We start from the raw sequence: 26,083 nt of genomic DNA on the forward strand, positions 1-26,083 counted from the left end.
CACTCCTTAGGCGTCAAGGCCTTTTCTAATGTAACTTGTGAAGAGTCTTGCCAGTTTCTGTGTCATGACTCTTCCTCCCAATTTTAACAAATCTACAATAACTTCATCTTCCCCTGGGGCTTTCTGATCTTCATTTTCTTCAATGCACATTCTACCTCATCAGGAAGGATATTGGGTACATTGCATGCGTTACTAGTTTGTGATCCATCTTCCCCACTGCTGGCATCATATATCTTGATTTCATTAGTTGTTAATTCATTTGGGCTCTTCCAGGTCCACTTTCTGTTCACCCTTTTCTTGAAAAAAGTGTTTATTACTAACTCTCCATGCTCCTTGTATAATTCTCTATAGTAGTAGTAGTAGCAGTGGCATTTGATGCAAGAAAGCAAGTGTATGAGCTTATGCAACATCAGCCAAAAAAAAAAAAAAAAATCACACCATTCCCTCCAAATGCCTGTCCAGGTCCTCCTTAAATTTATTCAACCTATCAACTTCCACAACGACAGATGGAAGTTTGTTCCAGCAATTAACCACCCGCTGGCTAAAGGCAAATTTCCGCACATCTATTCTACATCTCTCTTTTCTTAATTTGAATTTATGCCCCCTTAGGTTCGTAATCTGAACAAGTGGAAGGATCCCATCAGAATTCAGCGTGCTCAAACCATTCAAGGTGGAGACTAGGCACAGCGCAGGTGCCTAGTCTCCACCCACTGCAATTTGCAGAACTTAAGCCTCTCTTGGTAAGAGGATCCCTTCATTCCCCTCACCAATCTTGTTGCCCTTCTCTGTACACGCTCAAGTAAATCTACATCCTTCCTAAAATGAGGCCTCCAGACCTGTACGCAGTACTCAAGGCGTGGCCTGACCATTGCCTTATACAGAGGGATAATCACCTCCTTTTCTCTGCTAGCAAAATTCCTATATATCATTGACAAAACCCCATGACCTGCTCTGGCAGTCTGTCTGCATTGCTCAGAAAACTTCATATCTGACTGCACAATTACTCCCAGGTCTTTTTCATTTTCTACCACCTTAAGTGTAGTACCACACAGTTGGTACGTTTCTCTGGGTTACTTCTACCCATATGCAGTACTTTGCATTTGTCAAGGTTAAACTTCAGTTGCCAATTCTTAGCCCATCTGCCCAAATTATCTAGATGCTGTTGCAGTAGCACACTGTCATTACTGTCATTGACAACCCTGCCAACCTTTGTATCATCTGCAAACTTCGACATTAAGCCTGATGTATCTTCATCAATATCATTGATAAATATACAAAACAACAGTGGACCTAACACCGAACCCTGTGGGACTCCACTAATAACATTAGTCCAAGAAGAGCAGCACCCATTGATTACCATCCTCTGTCTTCTCCCACTTAACCATCCTTTTATCCATTGTAGCAACTTACTTAATACCATTCTGCTCCAATTTGTACAATAGTCTTCCATGCGCAACAGTGTCAAAAGCTTTCCTGAAATCCAAATATATGATATCAAAATTATTTTTTGCATCCAGTTCCTTTGTAACCACATCATAATATCCTATCAAATTTGTCAGACAAGACTTTCCCTTAACAAACCCAAGCTGTGTCTGAATTATTGCTGCAGTCTTGTCTAGATGATCCTGCAATGCATCTTTAACCAGTGACTCCATTATTTTACCCGGAACAGAAGTTAAACTAACTGGTCTGTTATTACTCGTGTCACCCTTCGATCTCCCTTTGTAAATTGGGGATACATTTGCACATCTCCAGTCTGTGGGAACCTCCCCCAAGTCCAAGGACGATCTCATAATTATGGCTAAGGGTTTGCTTAGTTGCTTTGCCGCCTCTTTTAATATAACTGGATAGATCCCATCCACCCCAGGTGCTTTTCTTATGTTTAACTTCAACAATTTCTCCTCCACTTTGCTTTCAGTTATTACAAAATCATTAAGTATCCTGCTACAATTTGATAACCTTCTGCCATTTTCAAACCTTAATAATTCCTCATGTGTGAATGTAGAAATATTCATTCAGTTTGTTTGCTATCTGAGCAGGATCATCAACAGTCGAACCATAGATGTCAAGTGGACCAATCAGATTCATCCCCTTCCTTTTAGAGTTTATATAAGTAAAGAAATCCTTGCTGTTTTTCTTAGCCATAGGCTTCTGAGTCGCTTGATAATTTATATTCATCCCATGCATTTTTCTTCTCTATTACGAGTCCCATTAGTTCATTAGATAACCATTTAGTAGTCTTCTACTATTTGAATTATGCCTTCTCTGCTATTTATAAGTATGCCATCGCTATTCTTCCGTTTCAGTATCATTTGTCTTTCTGTATTGCTGCTCATGGCTGCTGATTTAAATCCTTTGTTTTCCCTTAATGCTTTTTCTACTTTTCTTGTGTTAAATCTTATGTCCTCTCTGAGTCTCTTTCTAATGGCTTTGCATAACTCAGTATAGTCAATTTTATACTTGTCAGTGTTTATCTTGCTCTTCATTTGTTGTCTTCGGTTCAATCATGTGTGTTTCTTGACTAATTTTTTCTTCTTTGGATTTCTTTTTTCCTATAAGTTTCTTGGGCTTTATCACTTTCAGAAAGTTGTAGTATTCCTTGTTGATATCTTGGTCCTAAACAGTCTATAGAAGCTCAAACTTGTTCTTAAGTTCCAGTACATACTGCTTTTTCTCCTCTTCTCTTATCTCAAAGAACTTTGCATTATTTGCTCAAGTTTTCTTCTTTCTTTTCTTACATCTATATCAAGTGTGCATCTTATCATTCTGTGATCACTTCCAACATTTACCTTGTTCAGGACAGTAACACCATCCATGATATATCTTCCGTTAGTGAGGATGAAGTTGTTAATCCACTTGGGCTCTTCCATGTTCTGTTCATCCTTTACTTTAAAAAAAGTGTTTATTACTGATGTTCCTCAAGATTCTGCAAATTCTACATCTTTCACCAACAAAATTTCCTATAGTTCCCCTTTCTGCACTGTTTTGTGTCTTTCCAACCTTAGCATTGAAGTTCCTCATAATGATAGTGTAGTGGATTTTCTGCTCATCTAAAAGACTCAATTTCGGTGTACATTTCTTCAACTTCTTCATCATTGTGGCTCGATGTTGGTGCATAAATCTTTATAATCTTTAGCTTGTTCCTCTTAGAAATCCTGAGTAGTCTTGTACATCACCAAGGGTGTCAAGACTTCTACTTAGGAATCTGAATACTGGTATTGGTGGGAGAATATTTTGCTAACTCTCACTGTTTTTATGAGGCCTCTCCCTCACTTCCACATTGGCCAGGTCATTACTTTGTTTACATCTCACATTACATCTCGCATAGGCAAAGGAATTCCTTTGCCTATGTTAACACTAGAAGAAAAGGGATGAATCATATTGGTTCAGAGGATATGAATAGAATAACTATTAATGATCCTGCATAAGACTGCCAATAAAATGAACAAATATTTTGCATCTATATTCCCACATGAAAAAATTTTTAAGTTTGAGGTTAACAGAAGCCTATCTAATACTGATTGGGAGGTAAACGATTTTATAATGGAAAGGAAAAGAGAAACTGCTGCAGCTAAAAGTGAATATGAAAATTATATATCAATTATATTAAACGAAGATGCACTTTTGTTATAATAATGAGCACATCCTTAAATTGAAAAGTCCCTGTAGATTGGAGAAGTGCAAATGTACCTGAGGGTTGTTCTGTAAGTTTGGCCCCTGTGGCAATAAAAATGGAAGCAACAGTGAAAGAAATAATGCAAATTCATCTTGATAGGGGTGAAGCTATAAGGTAAATTGCAGCATGGATCTGTTAAAAGTAGATCATGCTTGATCAATCTGATTAACTACTATGAATCTGTTATAAACAAAATGGATGCAAAGACTAATTTTCACATGCTATATGATTTCAGTAAAGCCTTGAATACTACATATACAATTGGATATGTAGTATACTACATATACAATTGGATAAATTAAAACAATTTGGCACTAGGTATAAGTTACTACTGGTAGAAGACAAGAGAAGTTATAAATGGTCACTGTTCTTCATGGACTAATGTGATGATAAGGGTACCACTGGGATAAGTGTTTGATCCCCTTACTGCTTTGAATATTTATTAATGATATTGAGGTAGATATTTCAAGTTTACCATCTAAGTCACTGTTTGCCACATTGAACTCAGTAGTGGATCAGGACAAAAATCTGGACACATTCTAACATGAAATTCTCTGAGAAGTGCAAACAGGCTGATAAAACAGTGGATTCTCTCAATCTTATACTGATTTTTGTCAGCAGGGACAAAGAGTGAACATCCTGTTGTACAAGGCACTGGTTATACCACATCTGGAATAATAAATACAGGTTTAGAAACCTCATTTTAGAAAGGATTAAGTAAAGAACATCATGATTAGTTTGGGGCACAAAAGAAAATTAAAATTATGCATCTGGTGATCTAATGGAAGTGTATAAGGTTTTAAAAGGGTTAAGAACACCAAATATTCATAGTTTCTGCTCTTTTTCAGGTGACACATAAACATGGGGACATAACTTTAAATTTAAAAAGGTTGGTTGCAGAACAGATATATGGAAATTTGCATTCAACCAAAGAGTAATTGATTATTCGAATATACCTCAACCTAATGTTGTGGAAGTGGGTAGTTTGAATAAATTTAAAAGGTTTGGACAAATACTAACATAACAGAAGTGCATAGAAACTTTACCTGAATGAAAGGATGCTCTCTATATTACAGATAAAGGTCTGCTACCCCTTTTGTTGCTACTTTTAATATAACTGGATTGATTCTATCAACTGCAGTTGCCTTGTTCACTTTTAGCTGCAATGATTTCTCTTCCAGTTTCTTTTCCACTATCATAAAATAATTTAACTCATAATCAGTACTGGATAGGCATCTGCCATCCCTATCTCTAAAATCATGCATGAAAGTAGATGTAAATCATTTATTTGGTTTATAAGCAAGCAGTACAAAGTAATCAACAGCAATGCCAATTCATATTAAGTGCACCAATCATTCTTTCTTTTTTGTGTTACCATAAACAAAGAATTACTTTCTATTTTTCTTTGTACACCTAGCTAAAGACTTCTCATAACCTGCCTTGGCATGTCCAACTCCTTAGTAGTTTCATTACAGACTAATTTATACGGTAAAATCTTGGGTGAAATCTCTATAACTCAGACTGCCTTCTTTTATATGTAATCTTTTATTTATTCAGATTTTTCCTAAGCAAGAATTTAATGATACAACTGAGAACTTTCTTCAGAATGGTTTCATAATAATTTGGAAAAGACATAAAATTAATATAAAATTAATGATTTGCATTTAATATTTAATAAAATATTAAATACAAATGAAACAAGGCACTGTTACTGTTAGATAATACACCTGCACATCCTTCTGCTGAAATTTTATCAAATGATGATGGCAATATCACATGCTTTTTTTTAGATCAAGAAGTCATACTCAGCTGTAAACATTTGCATTAAAGGAAATAAGTGAAAACTGCTTTTTTTTTTTTTTTTTTTTTTCATTGAAAGCAGAAAGCAAGTCACAAGAGGTAGAAAAGCTGATGGCTAATATTAAAAATTAAAAAACAAAAATTTCTATTAACAAATGGACTGAAAATCAGAGAAAAGCAGAACATAAGTAGAAGTGCACAGAAAAAAAATTATTAAACAATGATGATCTGGATGTAAGAACATGGACAGCCAAAATGAAGTGAGGTATCACATGGTGATGAAAGAAGAAACAGCAAGAGCATTTCAAGGGAAAAATCTGCAGGTGAAACAAGAACTGCAGAAATAGAAGAAATAAAGAAGAAAAAAGTTAAATAATATGAAGTCTTGATACTCTAAGTTCATTGTTAAAAACATTGTATTATTTTGTTCACTCTGATCTCAAATATGTATTAAATTTTGTTTTGTATAAAAACATTTTTGTAAAATTTTCTTTTACTTTTCATTAAAACAATCTAAGTTAACTTGTATTGTGGGAGTGTGAATAAATGTTTCTTTTTTTAAACTTTCACTTAAAATTATTTACATACCATTATATTTACAATTGGTTGGACTTTTCACTAATTTGGACTACCCCTTCCACCTACTAGTCCAAGTTATTATTGCAATATTACTCTAGTGATCACTGTCCCTTGTCAATTACAATCATCCCATGCATTTTTCTTTTCTACCACTAAACCCATCTATTTTGGTCCAAACCTTGAACAGCATCTCTAAATAAGTGCGTAAAGCTTAGCAGCCTCTATGATTATTCCCTGACACTTCCCATTTGGCATTTTTAAAGTTTTTAATATCATTTGGGCCCACTGAAAAGAATTTTAAAAATGTCTGAGCTCATAAGACCTTTTCATAAACAAAATATTTACCATTTACCACAGACAGTAGTTACTTCTCTGAGGAAACACTACATCAATATCCTAAACCACTACCGAATATTTCTTTCTCACAATGGCTGTCTAATAAGTTTGTATATAATTTATCTAACACCTAGAAACATCTAACATTTACCTGTTTCCGTAGATGCTAGATGTTTTCCACATCTTGAGTTCTACATGGGTTGCAGTCAGTACCTAGAAACCTAAAATCCCAATTGATAAGATACTCTGATTGTTTTGTCCACTTTATTTGTCTGTACAGCTGTTCATTATAATTACCAGAGTCATTTAGCCTATAACATACTCCTATTTTGATTTTTATTTTCCAGGTACTTAAGTAATACCAGACTGAACTCAATATTAAATTAGCAACCCATGTTTACTGGTTGTATTGTTTTAGCAGATACAAGGCAATGCATGCACAAAACGTTGACATATATGCATCATCAATTAAAATTGAACAATTAATGGAATTTCATTTAACAATGTCAGCAGTATTTTTCAGTTCTCTGGCTAATTTCTAGACAAAAATTTGCCAGAGAGCAGCAGTAAATCACAGCACCTTACATGCTCACGAATTCCACGTGCTCCCATTAATAAGCAAAATTGCTGAGAAGTCATGCCTCATACCATGGAAACTAAAGTTCCATTTTTTTACATCAAAACAAGGAGCATAACTGCTGCTCTGAGATTTCAAGCTTTTTGACACTTTGGACACACATAAGAATGTGATACCTCATTTAACCTGGCAATCTGAAGAGGAAAGATGTGTAAAGGAGAAAAAATGGCCTCACATAGTCAGTGTTCATTTTACAGAAAATGTCAAAGCCCCCAATTCATAATGCATTGTAATCCCAGAAAGTCAACAAGAAAAAGCTTCTGAATTTGGAATATCTTGGTATTCTGGTCAATGAATGCTTTAATTGGATCTAAAAAATGTCCCCATATGATTATATTTCTCCATAAACATTCCAAAACTGTTTAAGTGAAGACTTCAATTCATTGCACAGTCAGAAATGCATTGTTACACAATTTTCAGATGAAACTTATTCTTATTTGCATGAGACTGTGAACAAGCAGAATGTACAATTTTGAGCAAGAGAACTGACCCAGAAGCTTAATGAGGAAAGTACCCATATAGGTAGCACTGTTATCACATGGTTTAACCAGACCCTTCTTGTTCAATGGAACACAACAGCAACTTAACTTTCTACTCATGCAACCCTGTTGTAAATAGTGAATGACTTCATTATTGAAAATAACAAAAAATTCAAAAGAACTCGTCTAACTGAGTTAGGAAAGATTTTTTTTTTTTTTTTATTCAAAAATTTTTTATAAACAATATTAATAGCAAAGTCACCTTTTCTAAATGCCTGACAAGAAAAATAAAAAGATTCTCATAATTTAACAATCATTAATTTTATAACTTACTGGAATATTGTCAGCAGGTGAATCTGGTTTCCGCTCCATGACTTTACAAAATTTTTCAACCTGTGAAATTAAATAATCCATTATGCTGATCCCATTGTGAAATATAATAAAAAAACCTTTTTTGGTTTACAAAAATAACAAAAAATAACACTTACATATTTTTTTTTTTTTTTTTTTTTTTTTTTTTTTAATTTTAGCCACTGGTTACATAATTAGCAATGCAAAATGTTGCATATAAATCTTAATCTGTGTTTCAGCATAAATACAAGTTGAGGCAATAAGTTCCTGGACTGGCGCTGTTGTGGTCATGTTCGATGAGCCTGAACATAAATGGAAATAGCATGTTGTAGTTCAAATTTCTTCCCACAGGTAGTGTTACAGAAATTGTTCAGTAGGCTGACAAGTTGCGAGTAACAACCAGTTCGTTAGTAATTTTAACTGTGTCATGATTTTCCAGTGGAGAAACAACCAAGTATCAAACTTTTCTCTAAGCTGGGAAAATCTGCAACATAAACATATGAAATATTAAAAAACTGTTTATGCTGATAAAACGTTAAGTCACACAAGTGTGGATGAAAAGTATAAGCAATTCAAAGATGGACATAAGAATGACCCAAGAAGTGGGAATTAGTCAACCTCTCTCCAGAAAGGAAGAGAGAGAGAGAGAGTTGCAAAAGTTTGGGAAATTGTGGCAAAAGATTGTTGTTTGACCCTTAGAATGATCGCTGGTGAGTTGGATATGAACAAGGAGATGATTTGTCAAATCTGCATGAAGGTTTAGGGAAGGTCTGTGCAAAATTTAAGTTGCACACCCTCATGGCCAAGCAGAAATAATGAATAGTGTCATTGTGAAAAGTTCCTAGACTTATCAAGACACATAATTTCCTCGATTGCACTGTCACTGTCAGATGAGTGCTGAGCATTTTGGTACAACCCCAGAGAAGAACCATCAAAGTATGCAGTGGACTTTAAAAATCATCACCAAGAACAAAAAGGTTCTGTTTACAGAAATCCAAGATCAAAATAATGCTGACCATGTTTTTGACAATTAGAGTGTGATTCACAAGGAATTTATACTTGAAGAGTAGAGAGTCAATGCTGAGTAATTGCTGTATAGGGGGCTTGAAAGACTACTTGAAGTGCATTTACTAATGACCACACACACAGACTGTTTATTTACCTATCAGAATACCGGACAATCCTAACCACACAGCCAACACTCGCAATCATTTTCTCACAAACAAATCTTCTAAGTACATGATCAAGGTGAGTGGTCCACTAGGCACCTCAGATCACAACTAATTAGTATTAGTAGAGGCATATGATGCAAGAAAGCAAGCTTATACAGGGCCAGCCAAAAAAAAAACACACACACACTTCCTATCCATCCATTCACTCCCATCAGCATTTGCCTGCTCCCACCATAAAAGGCCTTCAACATGTTAATCGGATAATCACGCAGGTGCCTAGTCTCCAGATGCTGCAATTTGCAGAATTTAAGCCTTTCTTGGTAAGAACACTCCTTTGTTCCCCTTATCAATCTTGTTACCCTTCTCTATACTCATTCTAGCACTCTACATCCTTCCTAAAATGAGGCCTCCAGACCTGCATGCAGTACTCAAAATGTGGCCTGACAACTGCCTTATACAGAGGGATAATCACCTCCTTATCCCTGCTAGCAAAATTCCTGTATATCATTGACAAGACAACCATGAGCTACTCTCGTAGCCTGTTTGCACTGTTCAGAAAACTTCATATCTAACTATGCAATTACCTCCAGGTCTTTTTCATTCTCCACTACCATGAGTCTAGTACTGCAAAGTTGGTATACTTCTCTCGGTTTACTGCTACCCTTATGCAATACTTTGCATTTTTCAATGTTAAACCTCAGTTGCCACTTCTCAGCACATCTGCCTAACTTTTCTAACTCCTGTTACAGTAGCATACTGTCATTAACAACCCTTCAAACCTTTGTATCATCTGTCAACTTCAACATTAAGCCTGATATAACTTCATCAATATCATTGATAAATATACAAAACAATAATGGGTCCAACACGGAATCCTGGAAGACTCCACTAATAACATTTGTCCACGAAGAACAGTATCCACTGATTACCACTCTCTGTCATCTCTCACTCAACCATCCATTTATCCATTGTAGCAACTTGCCCATAATGCCATACTGCTCCAATTTGTACAGTAGTCTTCCGTGCAACAGTATCAAAAGCTTTCCAAAATCCAAGATATCAATATTATTTTTTGCATCCAGTTCTTTATGACCACATTGTAGTATCCAATCAAATTGATCAGACAAGACTTCTCCGTAACAAACCCATGCTCTCTATGAATTGTTATTGCAGTCTTGGCTACATGATCCTGCATTGCTTCTTTAACCAGTGACTCCATTATTTTCGCCAGAACAGAAGTTTAACTAATAGATCTATAATTACTCATGTCACCCTTTGATCCCCCTTTTGTGAACTGGCAATACATTTGCACATCTCCAGTCCATGGGGACCTCCCCTGAGTGCAAGGATGCTCTCATAATTATGACTAATTGTTTACTTACTTCCTTTGCCACCTCCTTTAATATAACTGGATAGATCCCATCCATCCCAGCTGCCATTCTTACTTTTAACTTCAACAATTTCTCCTCCACTTCACTCTCAGTTATTACAAAATCATTAGGTCCCTGTTAGAGTTTAATAAGATTCAATCTTCTACTTCAATTACAGAATTCCTTATGTGTAAATGTCCATAAAAAATCAGCTATCTGGGCAGGAGATCATCAACAGTTGAATAATCAATATCAAGTGATCCAATCTGATTCATTCCCTTCCTTCTAGAGTTTATATAACAGTATATAGCAAATCTATGATGCTCGATAAGTTCTACTTTGATATCAATATTTGAAGAAGAATAAGAGAAATTTACCTCACTATGATATGTAGAACACTTCCGTATGACACTCTGAAGAAATTAAAACAAATAAAAGACAATAGTGAAATTATAGTAAACTTATTAATGCAAAATGATCAGAGTAAAAAATCAATTAAAAACAATTAAAATTAATTTTAAAAAACGATTTCCTTCCTGAAGATGACAGTGCTTTAAGACTGCATGTCATGATCAGAGGAATGGAAATTACTGAGTATGTGAGCTTGGATCTTAAAAAAAAATTTTTTTTTAATGAAAACCCCAAACTCGAGAGGTATTAGAACTTATAGTACTTAGTAAGGTGCATAGGCTGGAGGTTGAGAAGACGAAAGAAGATATTTGTTGATATTAAACTTGAACTTCTGTAGACTGTAATTTTCAGGAAATACGTGTGAAGGAAGGTTTTTCCAGAAAACAGCAGTTAAATGAATAAACAAGGAAGATGAAAAATTGGTTATGTGAGTTTGAAGTTGGACAGAAAATGGATGTTGGCTGGGTGCTGGCACATGTTCAGACTGTTTTGAAAGAGAGAGAGTGGGAATTATAGAAGCCATTTGGGGAGAACGTGCCCATGGAAGTATCTGTAGAAAAGGCATGCAGCAGAAACAGAATGTCTATGAGACAGAGAGTGGAGAGAGAGAGAGACTCTGTTAGAGCCGAGTCATTAATTACCTAATTTCTCTCTTTTGAATGGAATCTAGAAGCCTGAGAGAGAGATTTTGGGGGCACCACCACAGAACAATATTCCATGGTAGGGAAAGATTAGCGATTTGTACAGAGTGAACAGCTGTTAGCAGGTCAGCTTTATCCTTGGTTGAAGTGGCAATAAAACCATCTGGTTTTGACAGAGGTGGGAGCAGAGATAGGCAAACTTTTTGGCCAATAGCTTTGGCAAGAAAATAAAAAATGTAGGCCTATGCAGAGCTCTATCATACATTCATATTAATGAAATTTATCTAAATTGTTATGATCAACCAATGCAGTGTAGGTGTTTGTTTACAAATTGTTCACTCTTGTATGTTTTATTATGTTCTTCATCTCTTTCATGTTGTAAAATATGTCGCAACATCCTTCTCTGTAAATTACTATGATTCTGTCAAAGTTATGTTAGTTAAACTGTTGATTAAAATTCCTTCAGCAGTGCTGTGACCATAAAGTCCACACAAACTATGCATCAAAATACAATGATCATCAGAAACTCAAGACAGGTAACTGCAGACATAGAAAAGAATGTGGTGAGAAATTTTATCTGTTAGAGCTTGAACTGAAATGGGAAATTCAACAGAAATCCCTGTACATCCTAACAAGCAGAATTTACATGAACTACAAAGACATGCAGCAAAATTGCAATCCTTTTTCATAAGCTTCATTACAGGCAAGTAGCCAATCTTCATAGACCCGTTTCCCCTCTTCCCCAGGTTTGAGCAGTGCAACAGTAACAAACATTAATTAAAAAGATGGCAATATGATTTATGATTTTCAAAGAAAGGACTTTAGAGATTTTGGTCCATACTGCACATCACATTACACAGCACACTAGATTCTCCCCTTCCTTCCAAGACTTTGGCAACGTCAACAAATAGCTTGTTGATGCATTCAGACTGGGCGCTACTGAGTTTCTCACAGAGAACAATCGTCATAATTACACTTCCTAACCCTCTCTATCAGGAAATAAATTCAATTATCCCTTGATCACTACGATAGTGCAATCACTATCGTAGTGATCAAGGGATAATAGAAAATAAGGTGGTCAGAAATGTAAGTATAAGGTGGTGAGTATTTGAAGACAGCAAAAAAAGGTAACTTTCTTACTCTCTTTAAATACTTTTGAAAAAAGAACTGCCTTCCAAATAAAGAGGTTTTAATAAGATCTTGAACATAAAAGAACAGTATGTAATCTCTCTACAAAATCACAATTGAAGAGCATGCAGATATCGCTCATTCATAAAAAAAACACCTGGCAACAGGAACAATTCATATGAGATCTCTACATTGCAAGGAAACACTTTTCGCTTGGAGCCATATAATTACAGAGGCATATTATTCGAAACATTACTCTTAATATGATATGCAAAAGAACACCTTTGGTTATGGCTCTTTTTGTGAATAATAAAATTAAAACTGATAACATAACATTACCTCAATCATTTCAGGTGGGGACAATGGTACTTCTTTTTGTTTTCCAATGTCAAAAACCTATAAAAAAAAAGTTCTGTTTAATGTGCGTACTTTATATTAATAAATAAATATATCAAAAAATTAAACAAAATTGAAATAAAAAATTTCAATGAGAATGCAAGAAGAATAAAAAAATAATTTTCTTCAATATATTAAGGAATATAAATATAAACAAAATTTCCATAAATAAATTTAAAAAATTAGTTCAGATTATAAATGAAAATTTCTGGTGAACTGATTATTTCAACCAATAACATTATTTGCAATAATGCTGGTAAAACTAAAAACTTTGATACTAATTATTCAAATATATTTTCAATTACATAAAACTCATAGATTGTGTAAGTAACATAAATCAGAATAATTCTAAAGACTGTGAAAATAACAAATAAAATTTGTGTAAATGTTATGCTTAATATTCACTTCAATGAAACTGTATTGGATCATTTAAACAAATTCTTCAAACTAAACAATGAAGGCACAATTATTTGTCTATGTTTTGGAGCTTCTTTGAGAATCTCTTTCAATACCGAATGAAGTTAATTTCAAGCTGCATTCTTCAAAGACTAAATAACCGACGTTTTTTAGTGAGTGGCATTTCCTGTCAGAGTGTATCAACACGAATTATGGGGTTGCTTCAGAATTGGTCCATTATGGTAGTACCTGGGAAGTCCAGGACCTACTTTTTTTTTTTTTTTTTTAAATGTGAACCCCAAACATGCGAGGTATTAGAACCTATAGTATTTAGTACTGTGCTTGGGTTGGAGGTTGAGAAGACGAAAGAATATATTTGTTGACATTGGACTTGAACCTCTGTAGATTGTAATTTTCAGGAAATACATATGAAGGAAGGTTGTTCCAGAAAACGGCAGTTGAATGAATAAATGAGGAAGATGAAAAGTTGGTTCTGTGGGTTTGAAGTTGGACAGCAAATGGATGTTGGCTGGTGGCGGCACATGTTCGGACTGTTTTCAAAGAGAGAGCGGGAATTATAGAAGCCAATTCAGAAGAACAGTGCCCATGGAAGTATCTGTAGAAGAGGTATGCAGCAGAAACAGTAGGTCTATGAGAAAGCGTGTGGAGAGCTCTGTTAGAGATGAATCATTAATTAATGGAATCAAGAAGCCTGAGAAAGGTTTTGGGGGCACCACCCCAGATGTGGGAACAATATTCCATAGCAGGGCAGATTTGCGATTTATACAGAGTGAGCAGCTGTTTGGAAGAAAAGTAACACCGAGAGCGAAAGAGAAAACCATGTTTTTTTAGGTGCAGAGGAAGCAATATTTGTAATGTGCTTTTGCCAAGAGAGATTAGAAGTCAGGGTAATCCCCAAAAGAGATATATCATTTTGCCTAGAAATCGGAGTGTCACTAAAGATAAGCATAGGAGTAGAAGAATCCTTTTTTGCAAGATATAAGACAAGACTGAGTTTTAGAAGGGTTGAAATCAACTAAGTTGTCTTTGCCCCACTGGAGAATTACGAGAAGATCGGCATTTAAGGAATTGGTAGCAGATTTTCGAGAAGTTGAAGCTGATTGAGCAGGACAAGGTTTCTCAAAATGGAAAGTGGAATGCAATGTGCTATCATCGGCATAACTATGGATAGGATTTCCAGTCAATGGAAGAAGGTCATTAATATCCAAGAGAAAAAGAGTGGGGGAAAGAACTGAACCTTGGGGGACACTGGCATTAGTGGAGAAGTTAGAAGACAGAGAGCCATCTACCATCACCCTCAGTGAGCGATCAGAGAGAAAACTGGATAACCAATTACAAAAAACAGTTGGCAAACCATAAGATGGAAGCTTGTTTAGAAGACCTTTATGCCAAACACAATCAAAAGCCTTTGAGATGTCAAGAGCAACTACTTGTGTTTCACCAAACCTTCCATTGAATTAGTCCATAAATGGGTAACATAAGCCAGAATATCACCAGTGGATCGACACTGACGGAATCCATACTGGTGATCGTTGATCAGACGGAAAGTTTCTAGGTAGTTTAAGAGTTGGCGGTTAATTGATTTCTCCATTACTTTAGAAAGAGTAGAAGTAATTGCAATGGAACGATAATTGGATGGGAGGGATTTGTCAACCTTTTTAGGAACTGGCTGGATATGAGCAAATTTCCAAGCAGAAGGAAAAACACCTTTGGAATAAGAAAGTGAAAAAAGGCAGCAAAGAATAGGAGTAAGTTCAGGTGCACAGGTTTTGAGAACAAGTGGAGAAATACCATCAGGACTGGGAGCTTTCTTAGCATAAAGATTCATCAAAACCCTTCTGATATCCTTTTGACGGAAGACCACAGGAGGCATTGAATGGAGCATGTTGGGAATGGTGGGAGGTGTTTTACCAAGATACATGAGCTGGAAGAAAAATGGGATGCTAAGGTCAGCTTTATCCTTGGCTGAAGTGACAACAGAACTATCTGGTTTGGACAGAGGTGGGAGCAGAGATGGGCAAAAGTTGTGGCCAACAGCTTTGCCAAGAGACCAGAATGCTCGGCTACCATTACGGCAAGAAGCAAGTTTTCTATTCTTAGCCTGTTCAACCCATGTTTAGTCTCTAGAGCAAAGTTTCTGGCATCCCCCCCCCCTCCCCCCATACTTCTTCTTCAACCCATGCACGGTACTAAGTACTATAGATTTTGATACCTTTCGTGTTTGGGGGTTTCATAAAAAAAAAAAAAAACCCCTCTAGTTTGGACTGATTAATAACTGCTTTACAATTGTTGCGAGCTTTGGTGTAGGCAGAAAATGAAACTGAAGAATTAGAAACAAGCCAATTACGATATGCAGCATTCTTCTCTTGAACAGCCTTAGCACATTTATTGGAAAACCAAGGTTTAGATAAAGGACAAAATTTTAAAGTGGAGTGTGGGATAAAGGATTCCATTCCTGCAAGAATAATTTCACTGACACGATCTGAGCAAACGTTGACATCAGAAGTTTTGAAACAGTAATCTGACCAGGGAAAATAAGAAAAGAAGTCTCACAGGTCATCCCATTTTGCATTCTTGTAATGCCAAACAACACGAGTTTCGGAATAGCCATGAGATAAAGGTTCCATTGGAGAAGAGACAATCACCAAGTTGTGATCTGAAGTGCCTAAAGGACCTCTCACTTCGACCGTGTACTTAGAAGGGTTGTTTGTGAGAATAAGATCAAGCGTATTGGCTGTATGATTAGGATTGTCCTGTATTCTTGTAGGTAAATGGACAATCTGTGCTAGGTCATTAGTAATTGCAAAAGCCTCAGCATCTCGACCTGCTGGGTCGGCGTGACTAGAAAATGGAAGCCAGCTGGAGTTGTGAACATTAAAATTACCAAGGAAAATTACCTCACTGTTAGGAAAGTTGGACTAGAGAAAGTCAAGTTGCAAAGAGAGGAAGTCAAAGAGCTCCAAGTGATTAGTGGAGTTGGGAGAACTGTAGAGACAACAGATGAATCTGACACAATGAGGTAGAGAGATTTTAAGCCAGAGAAGATCAAAGAGAGGAGATTCCAAATTGCCAAGTCTTTGACAGAGAAATCAGAATGGACATATGCACAAGTACCACCTTTAAGGCAAAAGGAATCATACAGTGAATAATTTGGGCATCTGAGATGAGCAGTAGTTGAATCAACCGATAACTGAGATTCTATCAGAAAAAGTACATGGGGTCTGGCAGACTGCAAGTGGAAATGGACATCGTTGAGATTAGAATTGAGACCACGTATATTTGTGAAATGAATTAGGAAGTGCTTGGGAGGTTTAGATGTTTTCGCAGATAAGCTTGCTCTATTAGTTTGACAATTCATGGTGTATTCAATAGTAAGAAAAAGTGGGTGGAACATGCTGTATGACGTAATGAAATTTTTGGATATGGCGTACACGTGGTAAGAATATACCCAGATCCTTCACATAACGTGGCCTCGACAATGCTCTCTGCATACACACTACTCGGACTCCCTCCAGTCACTATCTGGCAGAGTAGAGGTAGCAAGATTATACACTAGCTGATCCGGAAACCTCCTAGAAATTTACCAACAGGTTCGGTCCAGTGTACTAACTAGCGGCCAGCCTGCGAACACTGTTTTAGAGCTGTACCCTCGAAATGTAAGGAATATTGGATCTCGCCACGACATTCATCATAACCTCAAAAGTCATCAATCATACTGCATGATGGAAGAGATAGGGAAAGGTTGACCAGAACTTAGCTCTAGAGACTAAACATGGGTTCCACCACTTCATGCCTCCAATAAGCAAAGTGGTGGTATTTCACCGGTTGATGAGAGTCATCTACCACCTAGTACTGCCTAATAACATAGTGGGGCAACGTTCCTCCATGTGGTGTGGGCGCCACACCTCTTGGATGTTTTGGACTATTACCCACACTATGGCAGTACTACAGAATAGATACAGGCCCCCATCAGTATCATTATGACTACATTACTTGCAACACAGTATTGGTTTGTGGATAATGACATCAAAAGGTTGGACTAGTTAGCTCAGAGACCAAACCTCAATTCCACTAAACACCTGTGGGGCAAACTGGAGTTTCAAATCCGACTGCACCAAACCATCTTTCAAACTGGCTTCAGCAGCTACTTTAAAGAGGAAAGGAAGAAAATTTGGAAAGTTGATAGAAAGTATGCCCAGGAAGGTTTAGCCTGTCACAGAGAGCAAAGATGATTGTTGCTGCTGCTGCTGCGATCCTTGGGTTTTAGGCATATCATGTTCGTGGGCCAATTTGCATATCATGCAGGCTGAAAAACCCACAATAACTCCTGGGAAACCCCTTCTCATTCTGCCTGAGATGGCTACAGCCTCAAATGAAGAGGCTTGAATTCAATTTCTATCCATGACTGGAGGAATTTGCAATCAATGATTGGGAATTTCTCCAGTCATTGACAAGAAAAGAACCCAGACTTCCCAAAATGAAACAAGTGGCGAAACCACTATACAGTCATGGGGAACTGCACAGAAAAAGTGAACCTACTATGTATTAGGTTTTGAGTTAAAAATCAACGGTGTGTATCTGAATATGTTTGGTCATATACTGTATGTGAAGGATTAGATAACATACAAGTATAAAATTACAAGAAAAACAATTTAACATATGGTTAGTAAAAATGAAAAGAATAAATGCTCTGAGCTTACAGCTAAGCTTAAATGTAGAATCTTGAATTTGGAGCAGCAGTAATTTAGTATAAAAACAGATAGACCATACTTTACAGACTGCTTCTCAGACTTTCATCACTATAGCAAAAATAACAAATAAAAATTTCTAAGAAGGCTTCCATGATCAACTTCACCTTCAAACCAGACCCTACCTGCACCAGTCAAGACAAAGCTGATTGTAGAAACCTTCTTAGAAAATGTGAAAACCTTCCTACTTTTATTCTTTCTCAATGGCTAGTACAGATATACTTGCACTAGCCACTAAAGAAAGAATGGGTTTTGGTGTAAGTGTACACACAAGAAGTTACTGATGGAAGTATATTGATTGTGACCTTGTATGTTATGTGAAACCATGTGTCTGTTACTAGAATTGTTGAACTAGTTGTGGGAGACTGCCCTCCTGACTGCTATTCTATGGAATCTTCTAAGGTCACTGGGTGTTGGAGGGAGAGACAGAAGGGAAGATGAATTGGTGGCAGAACAGAAAGATACTTTTAGTACTATATGCTGACTGATTGCCATAATTAGTATACTGGACAGATCAGTTAAAATGGGAACGAATGGGAAAGAAGAGAGGGGTGGGGTGAATCTCCTCCCCACCCATCCATGTCTATTTACATTGGAGTCAGAGCTTTGCTGGGTGGCCTCGGCCTACATCTGCCATAATGCTTAAACATTCAGAATGTGTGGTTGTTTCAGAGTAAACAGCTATACCTTAAAGTAATGGAAAGAAATGTTTTTCTTACCATGTTTTCTTACATTTCTTACCAAGATGCTGTTCACTGATGCTGGCCATCATAACCCATCAGTCATACTGCATGATGGAAGAGTTGGGGAAGGATTGACCATAACTTAGCTCTAGAGACTAAACATGGGTCCACCACTTCAAGCCTCCAATAAACAAAGTGGTGGTATTGCACCGGTTGATGAGAGTCGTTTACCACCTAGTATTGCCTGGTAACAGAGGGGTGGCATTCCTCCATGTGGTGCCACACCTTGACCCCCGCTTACATTGGTTCACACCATGGTGGTCACCCAGAGTGTGTTTTTGCATGGGGTGTTTTTACAGAGTGTGTTTATACCCAGTATTACTAACAGTCCCACCATCATGAAGGCACAAGCAGAGGATTTGGCTGTCACTGACCATCCAGACTTTGCAGAAATTGGGTCCACTTGACTTGAGTGTCACCCTAATATCAGTTCCATCAGATATGATGGAACTGATATTAGAGTGTGTGTCTGTGGCAACCTGAAGGACCATGTTCATTGATGCCATTAGACCATCACCATCCTTACAAACAGTGAGGTCGCCTTCTGTTTGATTGAATTTAACATAATCTTTATTTCAAGTACGAAATGTTGTCACTTTCACAGAATGATCTAAAATAGCGTTTCCCAAACTGGGGTCCGCAAATCGTTCAGAAAGGGTATCAAGTAATATGTGTTATATATGAGGGGTTTCCGAAAAGTAAGGTAACACATTTTTTCTCTTGATGATGTTTATTATACGAAGTTGAAATTACACACCAAGAAATAAGTGAACATGCACTACTTCTCCACAAAGTCTCCAGTTTTATTGATGCACTTGTCCCAATGATGGATAAGTTTATCAATACCAGTACTGAAGAAGCCTGTGCCTACATGCAGTAACCAACATCACACAGCCTGACAAACTTCCTCATCCATCGTGAAATGCTTTCCGAAAGGTGTTTTTTCAAAGGGCTGAACAAATGGAAGTCTGACGGCAATAAGTCTGGGCTGTACAGGGGATGTGCCAGAGTTTTACAACGAATATAGCACAATGACTCGCAAGTAATGTGCGCAGTGTGTGGAGTTGCATTGTCGTGATACAAAATTACGGCACTTGTCAGGAGTCCTGGTCGTTTGTGTCAAATATTGGCTTTCAGTTTTTCCAAGGTTGCACAGTAAAGGTGTGCATTGTTTGTTCCTACCTTCGGAAAGAAATCCATCAACAGAATGCCTTGGTGATCCCAGAACACTGTGGCCGTGACTTTTCGGACACTGGGAACTGTTTTAATTTTTTGCACACAGGAGACTGTGGAAGTTTCAAGGTCATGGTGTCATGTTTTCTCTCTGGGGTAAAATGATGAACCCACATTTTGTCTGCTGTGACTATGCAAGCGAGAAAATCATCTCCTTCGTCACTGTACCACAACAGGTTCTCTAGACACATTTGCATGCATTTTGCTTTGTCCTCCCCTCTGACAATTGTTGGGGCACCCAGCGGCAGCACACCTTTCGAAAGCTAAGGACATCGTGAAAAATTTTGTGAACAATCAACTTACTCACGTTCACTATTTGTGCAATTTCACGCAGTTTCACTCACCTGTTTTCAGGAACGATGCCCTTAATGTGCAAAATATTGCCTTCTGTCTTGCTTGATGAAGGGTTGGCTGTCCGATGTCGATCTTCAATGTCAACACATCATGGGTTTGTTACGGAGAAGTCTTGTCTGACCAATTTGATTGGATACTACGATGTGGTCACGAAGGAACTGGATGCAACAAATAACTTTGATATCATATACTTGGATTTCAGGAAAGCTTTTGATACTTTTGCACATGGAAGACTGCTGAGTGGGAGACAGCAGAGAGTGGTAATAAATGGACACTGCTCTACATGGGCTAATGTTATTAGTGGCAGCCCCCAGGGTTCGGTGCTGAGCCCATTGTTGTGTTGTGTATTTATCAATGATATAGATGAAGGAATATCAGGCTTAATGTCCAAGTTTGCAGATGATACAAAGGTTGGCAGGGTTGTTAACGACAGTAAAGACAATATGCTACTGCAACAGGATCTAGAAAAGTTAGGCAGATGGGCTGAGAAGTGGCAACTGAAGTTTAACTTTGACAAATGCAAAGTACATATGGGTAACAGTAACCCAAGAGAAATGTACCATCTATGTGGTACTACACTCAGGGAGGTGGAGAGTGAAAAAGACCTGGGAGTAATTGTGCAGTCAGATATGAAGTTCTCTGAGCAGTGCAGACAGGTGGCCACAGCAGGTCATGGAGTTTTGTCAATGATATATAGGAATTTTGCTAGCAGAGACAAGGAGGTGATGATCCCTTTGATGTATAAGGCTTTGAATGGTTTGAGCAGGCTCAGTGCTGATGGGATACTTCTGCTTGCTCAGATTAAGAACCTGAGGTGGCATTGATTCAAATTGAGGAAAGACAGTTGTAGGATAGATGTGTGGAAGTTTGCCTTTAGCCACCAGGTAGTTGATTGCCGGAACAGACTTCCATCAGTTGTTGTGGAAGTTGATAACTTAAATAAATTTAAGGCTGAACTAAACAAACATTTGGAGTGATTGGATGGGTGAAATGGGAAGGTTTTTTTTTTTTTTTTTTGGTGACGCTGCATAAGCTTGTTTGCTTGCATCATATACCTCAACTAATGGTAAACATGGCCCACTTTAAATTCATTGCACAAAAAACCACACCTGCTTCTTTGTCATCACCTTTTCGCCATTTCACGGTGAATATTACTTGGTGAAGACCCTTTTTGCTTGCAAAAAGCTAATAACTTCACACGCACAGTAGCCACCATTTTGCAACTGGAATCTGCTGTGAGGCAACAGTAATGTAACAGTGCACTAGCGGTCTTTTTAAACATTATTAATGGGTCTATCTGTTCACCGGGTTTCATTTCATTCCCTTTCACCATTATTAAGAAAAAAAAATGTGTTACCTTACTTTTTTTGAAATCTCTCATATATGTGCAGTAATATTTATATGCAGGTCCATAGATCTCAGAAGTTTGGGAGCCACTGATCTAGAAGATTCCACTGTTTAGCCTTGTGGCCAAAAGCTCTGCCTTATTCTTTGGCAGTTTTAGATCCCTAATGAAGTCATTAAGCTCACTTTCTGTGATCTTATGTGGTTCAGAATAATAAAGGTTTGGAGAAAACGGTGGACACACTGATGTAGATGGCTGCCGTACTTCTTCATGTATATCAAGTTGATGTTCATTAGTGTCTTCATCAGAGTGCACAGAAAAACGGTCAACTGGTTCAGGAATAGGTAGTACTTCACTGTGAGGCACGGGACGAATTGCAGATTGTATATTTGGTTATGTTACTGTCCACTTTTCTTCAATTTCATCCCTTTTCTAAGAGGAGTCACCATACAGAAGAAATAACAGTCTGTGATGTGATTTGTTGGCTTCCTCCATATCACTGGCACTGTGAAAATCATAAAACGTCACTCACTTTCGATTCACCTACGCAGTGTGTTTGATGAACAGGTAGTGCAGCATATGCGTGGAGCCCAATTCTTTTCCTGGTCACCCATTTTACACCCAAAGTGCAAGAAGTAGGCCTTTTTCATGGCTCGAGTTGAGGGACGCGAGCTAACGTGACTTCTCTACATAAGTAACAGAAGTCATCCAGATATTCACACAATTACGGGACATATTAATCTTACACAACACAAATACTGCACAAAATATAGGAATCTCACAGGGAACAACAGTTAACTGAGAACAAATCACCCAGTACTTAGTCACAATCGAGGATTACTGCAACAGAGTTGAAGACGCATTTGAGGCGACAACAGTTTATCATGTGATGCAGAGTGAGGCAACAGTTGCCGACCATGTGATAAGAGCGTGGTGGTCCTGAAACTGTGGTGTTGCCACATTTGATAATGTAGAGTAACTCGCTAATATGAGACCCCAACTGTAATTCAAAAATAAGAACCAATTGACAAATTTTAATGTGATTTTCATGTTCAGCAGCATGAAATTAGTCAAGATTGGATATTTTATTTTCGTTTTCGTAACATTTTACGTATTGACCAGTGTAATATAAGGAAATTCAAAATACAGTAGGGCATCGAAAATCCGAACGTCAATAATTTGAAACATCAATAATCTGAACAAGCTAGCATTTATTTATTTTTTTTTTTATGCTGTTTTATTTTGATTTTATTAAATGAATTTTGATTCTATTAAATGGCAATTCTAATAAGCAAAAAATGGAGGAATATTATCCACATGCTATAAAAATGAAGATATAATGCATAAACTTACTCTTTTATTAGCTTACCAATTACCAAAATTAAATTATATGTGAAAACTGGAAGAATGTTATCCACAGGTTAGCAAAATAAAAATAAATTTATGCTTATGTACATAGCTTAATTAATACACATACAGTACTAACTAAATATAACTTTATAATCTGAAATGGTTTACCAACGATTTTATTCCGTATGTCAAGTATTGTGAACGAGAAGGCGAAATGGGCACGGTTTTGCTTATCCTAGATAATGAGCCATCACATCCTTCAGTGAAAACATTAAACAAAATAGACAACGGATTCGACATCATGTTTCTTCCATCAAAAGTTATTGCGCTTCTCCAACCGATGGACCAGGGAGTCATCAAAAAGTTGAAGAGAATCTACAAAAAACAAGTCTTGCGTCGTTTACTTTTAGCAGAAAGCAACGAAGAAAGCATCGTAGCTTTTTCGAAAAAGCTCAGTCTCAAGGACAGCTGCTATATGTTAGCTGACGTGTGGGAACACTCACTGCACAGAATTTAAAAAATGCTTAGAAAAAACTGTGTCCTATTGTAGAAGAAACCGTAGGAAATGAGCAGAATCAAACTGAAGGAGATAAGGGAAAAATTCTGAATGAGACGATCAACTTGTTTCAGTCAATCCCTGGGTTTGAAGATTGCGATGGAGGTGATGCAAGGGTGTGGATGGAAAATGATATTGATGCTATAGGGTTTCCTGTTTTAAATGAAAACGAAATTAAATTGTGAAGGTAAAAGAAACTGGAGCTTCTGTAAATGATACGAACGAAGGTGACGACGAAGAAAATGACATCAACACTGGGCCTACACATGCTACAAGCAACAAACTAAATGTTATCCAACTCAACTACTCTTGCTGAAAAGAGTGAGAGAGCAAAGAAACGAAGTTCGAAAGTTATGCAGCAAAAAAATAAGTAATTATTTTTGTTAAAGCCTATACATATATGTGATTGTGGCTGAAAGTTCCATTTGTTTCATTACCTATGAATAAATATATGCAAGGAAAATTTAGTGATTTCATTTTTAAATTTACTAAACATGTTTTTTTGCTAAATTCAAAAATTCAAACAAATCAGAAGTCCAAACTACCACCAGACCCAATTATTTTGGATTATCAATGCTCTACTGTAATATCAATGCAGTGATAAAAAATTAAACAAGCATATTGGGATAGGTTTCCAAGAGAATTAAAGTATGAATTTTGTAAGGCACCGAAAAAAAAAAAAAAAAAAGGAAAAAAAAAGGCAAATAATACAGAATTAAAGAAAAGAATTAAATGAATGTGTTAAAACACAAGTAGGTATATAGATCAACTGTTTTAAAAAAATTATATGAAAGTAAAGGGTAGCAAATATTAGAAAACAAAGAAAATAACAATGAAGAAAGAATAAGTAATAAGAAAATTTAAAAAAATAGGAAAAGTGCAGATAGTCACCTCTTCATATACCATTCTTCTCCTTTTCCCATTAAACATTCTGCATGTTGAGTTTAGAATATAATATAATATTTTTTTCCATATTCTTCTGGGTCTTCCTCCACTTTGTTTTCCCACAGGTCTACAGTTCTTTAATATTTTTGTCCTTCTTCATTTTATCTATACAATTTTCCCATTCATTTTTCTTATATATTTACTCTCTAACAGACTGTATTTTACATTGTTTCCTAATTTCCTCACATTTAACTTTATCTCTTAACATCATATTAGTTAATTTCCTTATTTTTTTCATTTCTATAGTTTATTTGTTTTATTCTTACTGTTGTACCTCTGTCTCAGTCATATCTTGGAGGAAATGAATCAGTGAGGTAGATAGGTTGTTTTTTTGTTTTTTTTTTGGCTGATGCTCTATAAGCTTGCTTCCTTGCATCATTTGCACTACTACTAATAATATGTTATTATAAGATCTTAATATAGTTTTATATATTTTAACATGCTATCATGATTAATATTTGGAATGCACCAACTTAAATTATTTAACCCCCCCCCCCCACAATATTCTACTTACTTTTAATGCTTGTTCTTGTATTTCTTCTTGAGTTATTCCTAAACTATTTACAATGCAAGAAATCAGTCAAAAAAAAAAAAAAAAACCCTACCATTTCGCCCCTCCATTCGTTCCAAATGCCTGTCCAGCTCAGCCTAACATTGTTGTGAAAGTTGATAGCCTAAATTTATTTAGGCTATCAACTTCCACAATAAAAGATGGAAGTCTGTTCCACCAATCAACTACCCGCTGGCTAAAGGCAATTTCCACACATCTATTCTACAACTGTCTTTTCTCAATTTGAATCTATGCCCTCTTGAGTTCTTAATCTGAGCAAGAGGAAGAATTCCATCAGCATTCAGCTTGCTCATCCCATTCAAGGCCTGATATACCTCAATCAGATCACCTCGCAAGTGCCTCTCTCCAGGCACTGCAATTTGCATAACTTAAGTCTTTCTTGGTAAGAGCACCCCTTTGTTCCACTCACCAATCTTGTTACCCTTCTTTGTACTCGTTCTAGCAACTCTACATCCTTCATAAAATGAGGCCTCCAGACCTGTACACAGTACTCTAGGTGTGGCCTGACCATTGCCTTGTATAACGGGATAATCATCTCCCTGTCCCTGCTAACAAAATTCCTATATATCACTGACAAGATTCCATGACCTGCACTGGCAGCCTTGTCTGCACTGCTCAGCGAACTTCATATTTGACTGCACAATTACCACAGGTCTTTTTCACTTTCCATTTCCCTGAGTGTAGCAGGTGTACATTTCTCTTGGGTTATTGCTACCCATATGTAGTACTTTGCATTTGTCAATATTAAACTTCAGTTGCCACTTCTCAGCCCATTTGCCCAACTTATCTACATCCAGTTGGAGAAGCATACCGTCTTTAGTATCGTTAACAACCCTGCCAACCTT

The 26,083-nt window shown here is 36.9% G+C and overlaps 1 protein-coding gene across 2 annotated transcripts in view; it reads right to left on the bottom strand.

Annotated features, from left to right (window-relative positions):
• Spt20 (transcription factor Spt20 homolog) overlaps positions 1-26,083 on the bottom strand; it is a 357,561-nt gene that overhangs the window by 160,542 nt on the left and 170,936 nt on the right. For both annotated transcript variants that reach the window (XM_090388213.1, XM_090388212.1), the window contains exons 11-12: positions 12,920-12,976; positions 7,841-7,900 (exon numbers count right to left, since the gene is read on the bottom strand). In XM_090388213.1, the coding sequence (XP_090244339.1) occupies positions 7,841-7,900; positions 12,920-12,976 (117 nt within the window). The remainder of the gene's footprint in view (positions 1-7,840; positions 7,901-12,919; positions 12,977-26,083) is intronic.

The sequence above is a fragment of the Mastigoproctus giganteus genome, chromosome 2, assembly GCF_048544385.1.
Source record: "Mastigoproctus giganteus isolate SK-2022 chromosome 2, ASM4854438v1, whole genome shotgun sequence".
Taxonomy (NCBI): domain Eukaryota; kingdom Metazoa; phylum Arthropoda; class Arachnida; order Uropygi; family Thelyphonidae; genus Mastigoproctus; species Mastigoproctus giganteus.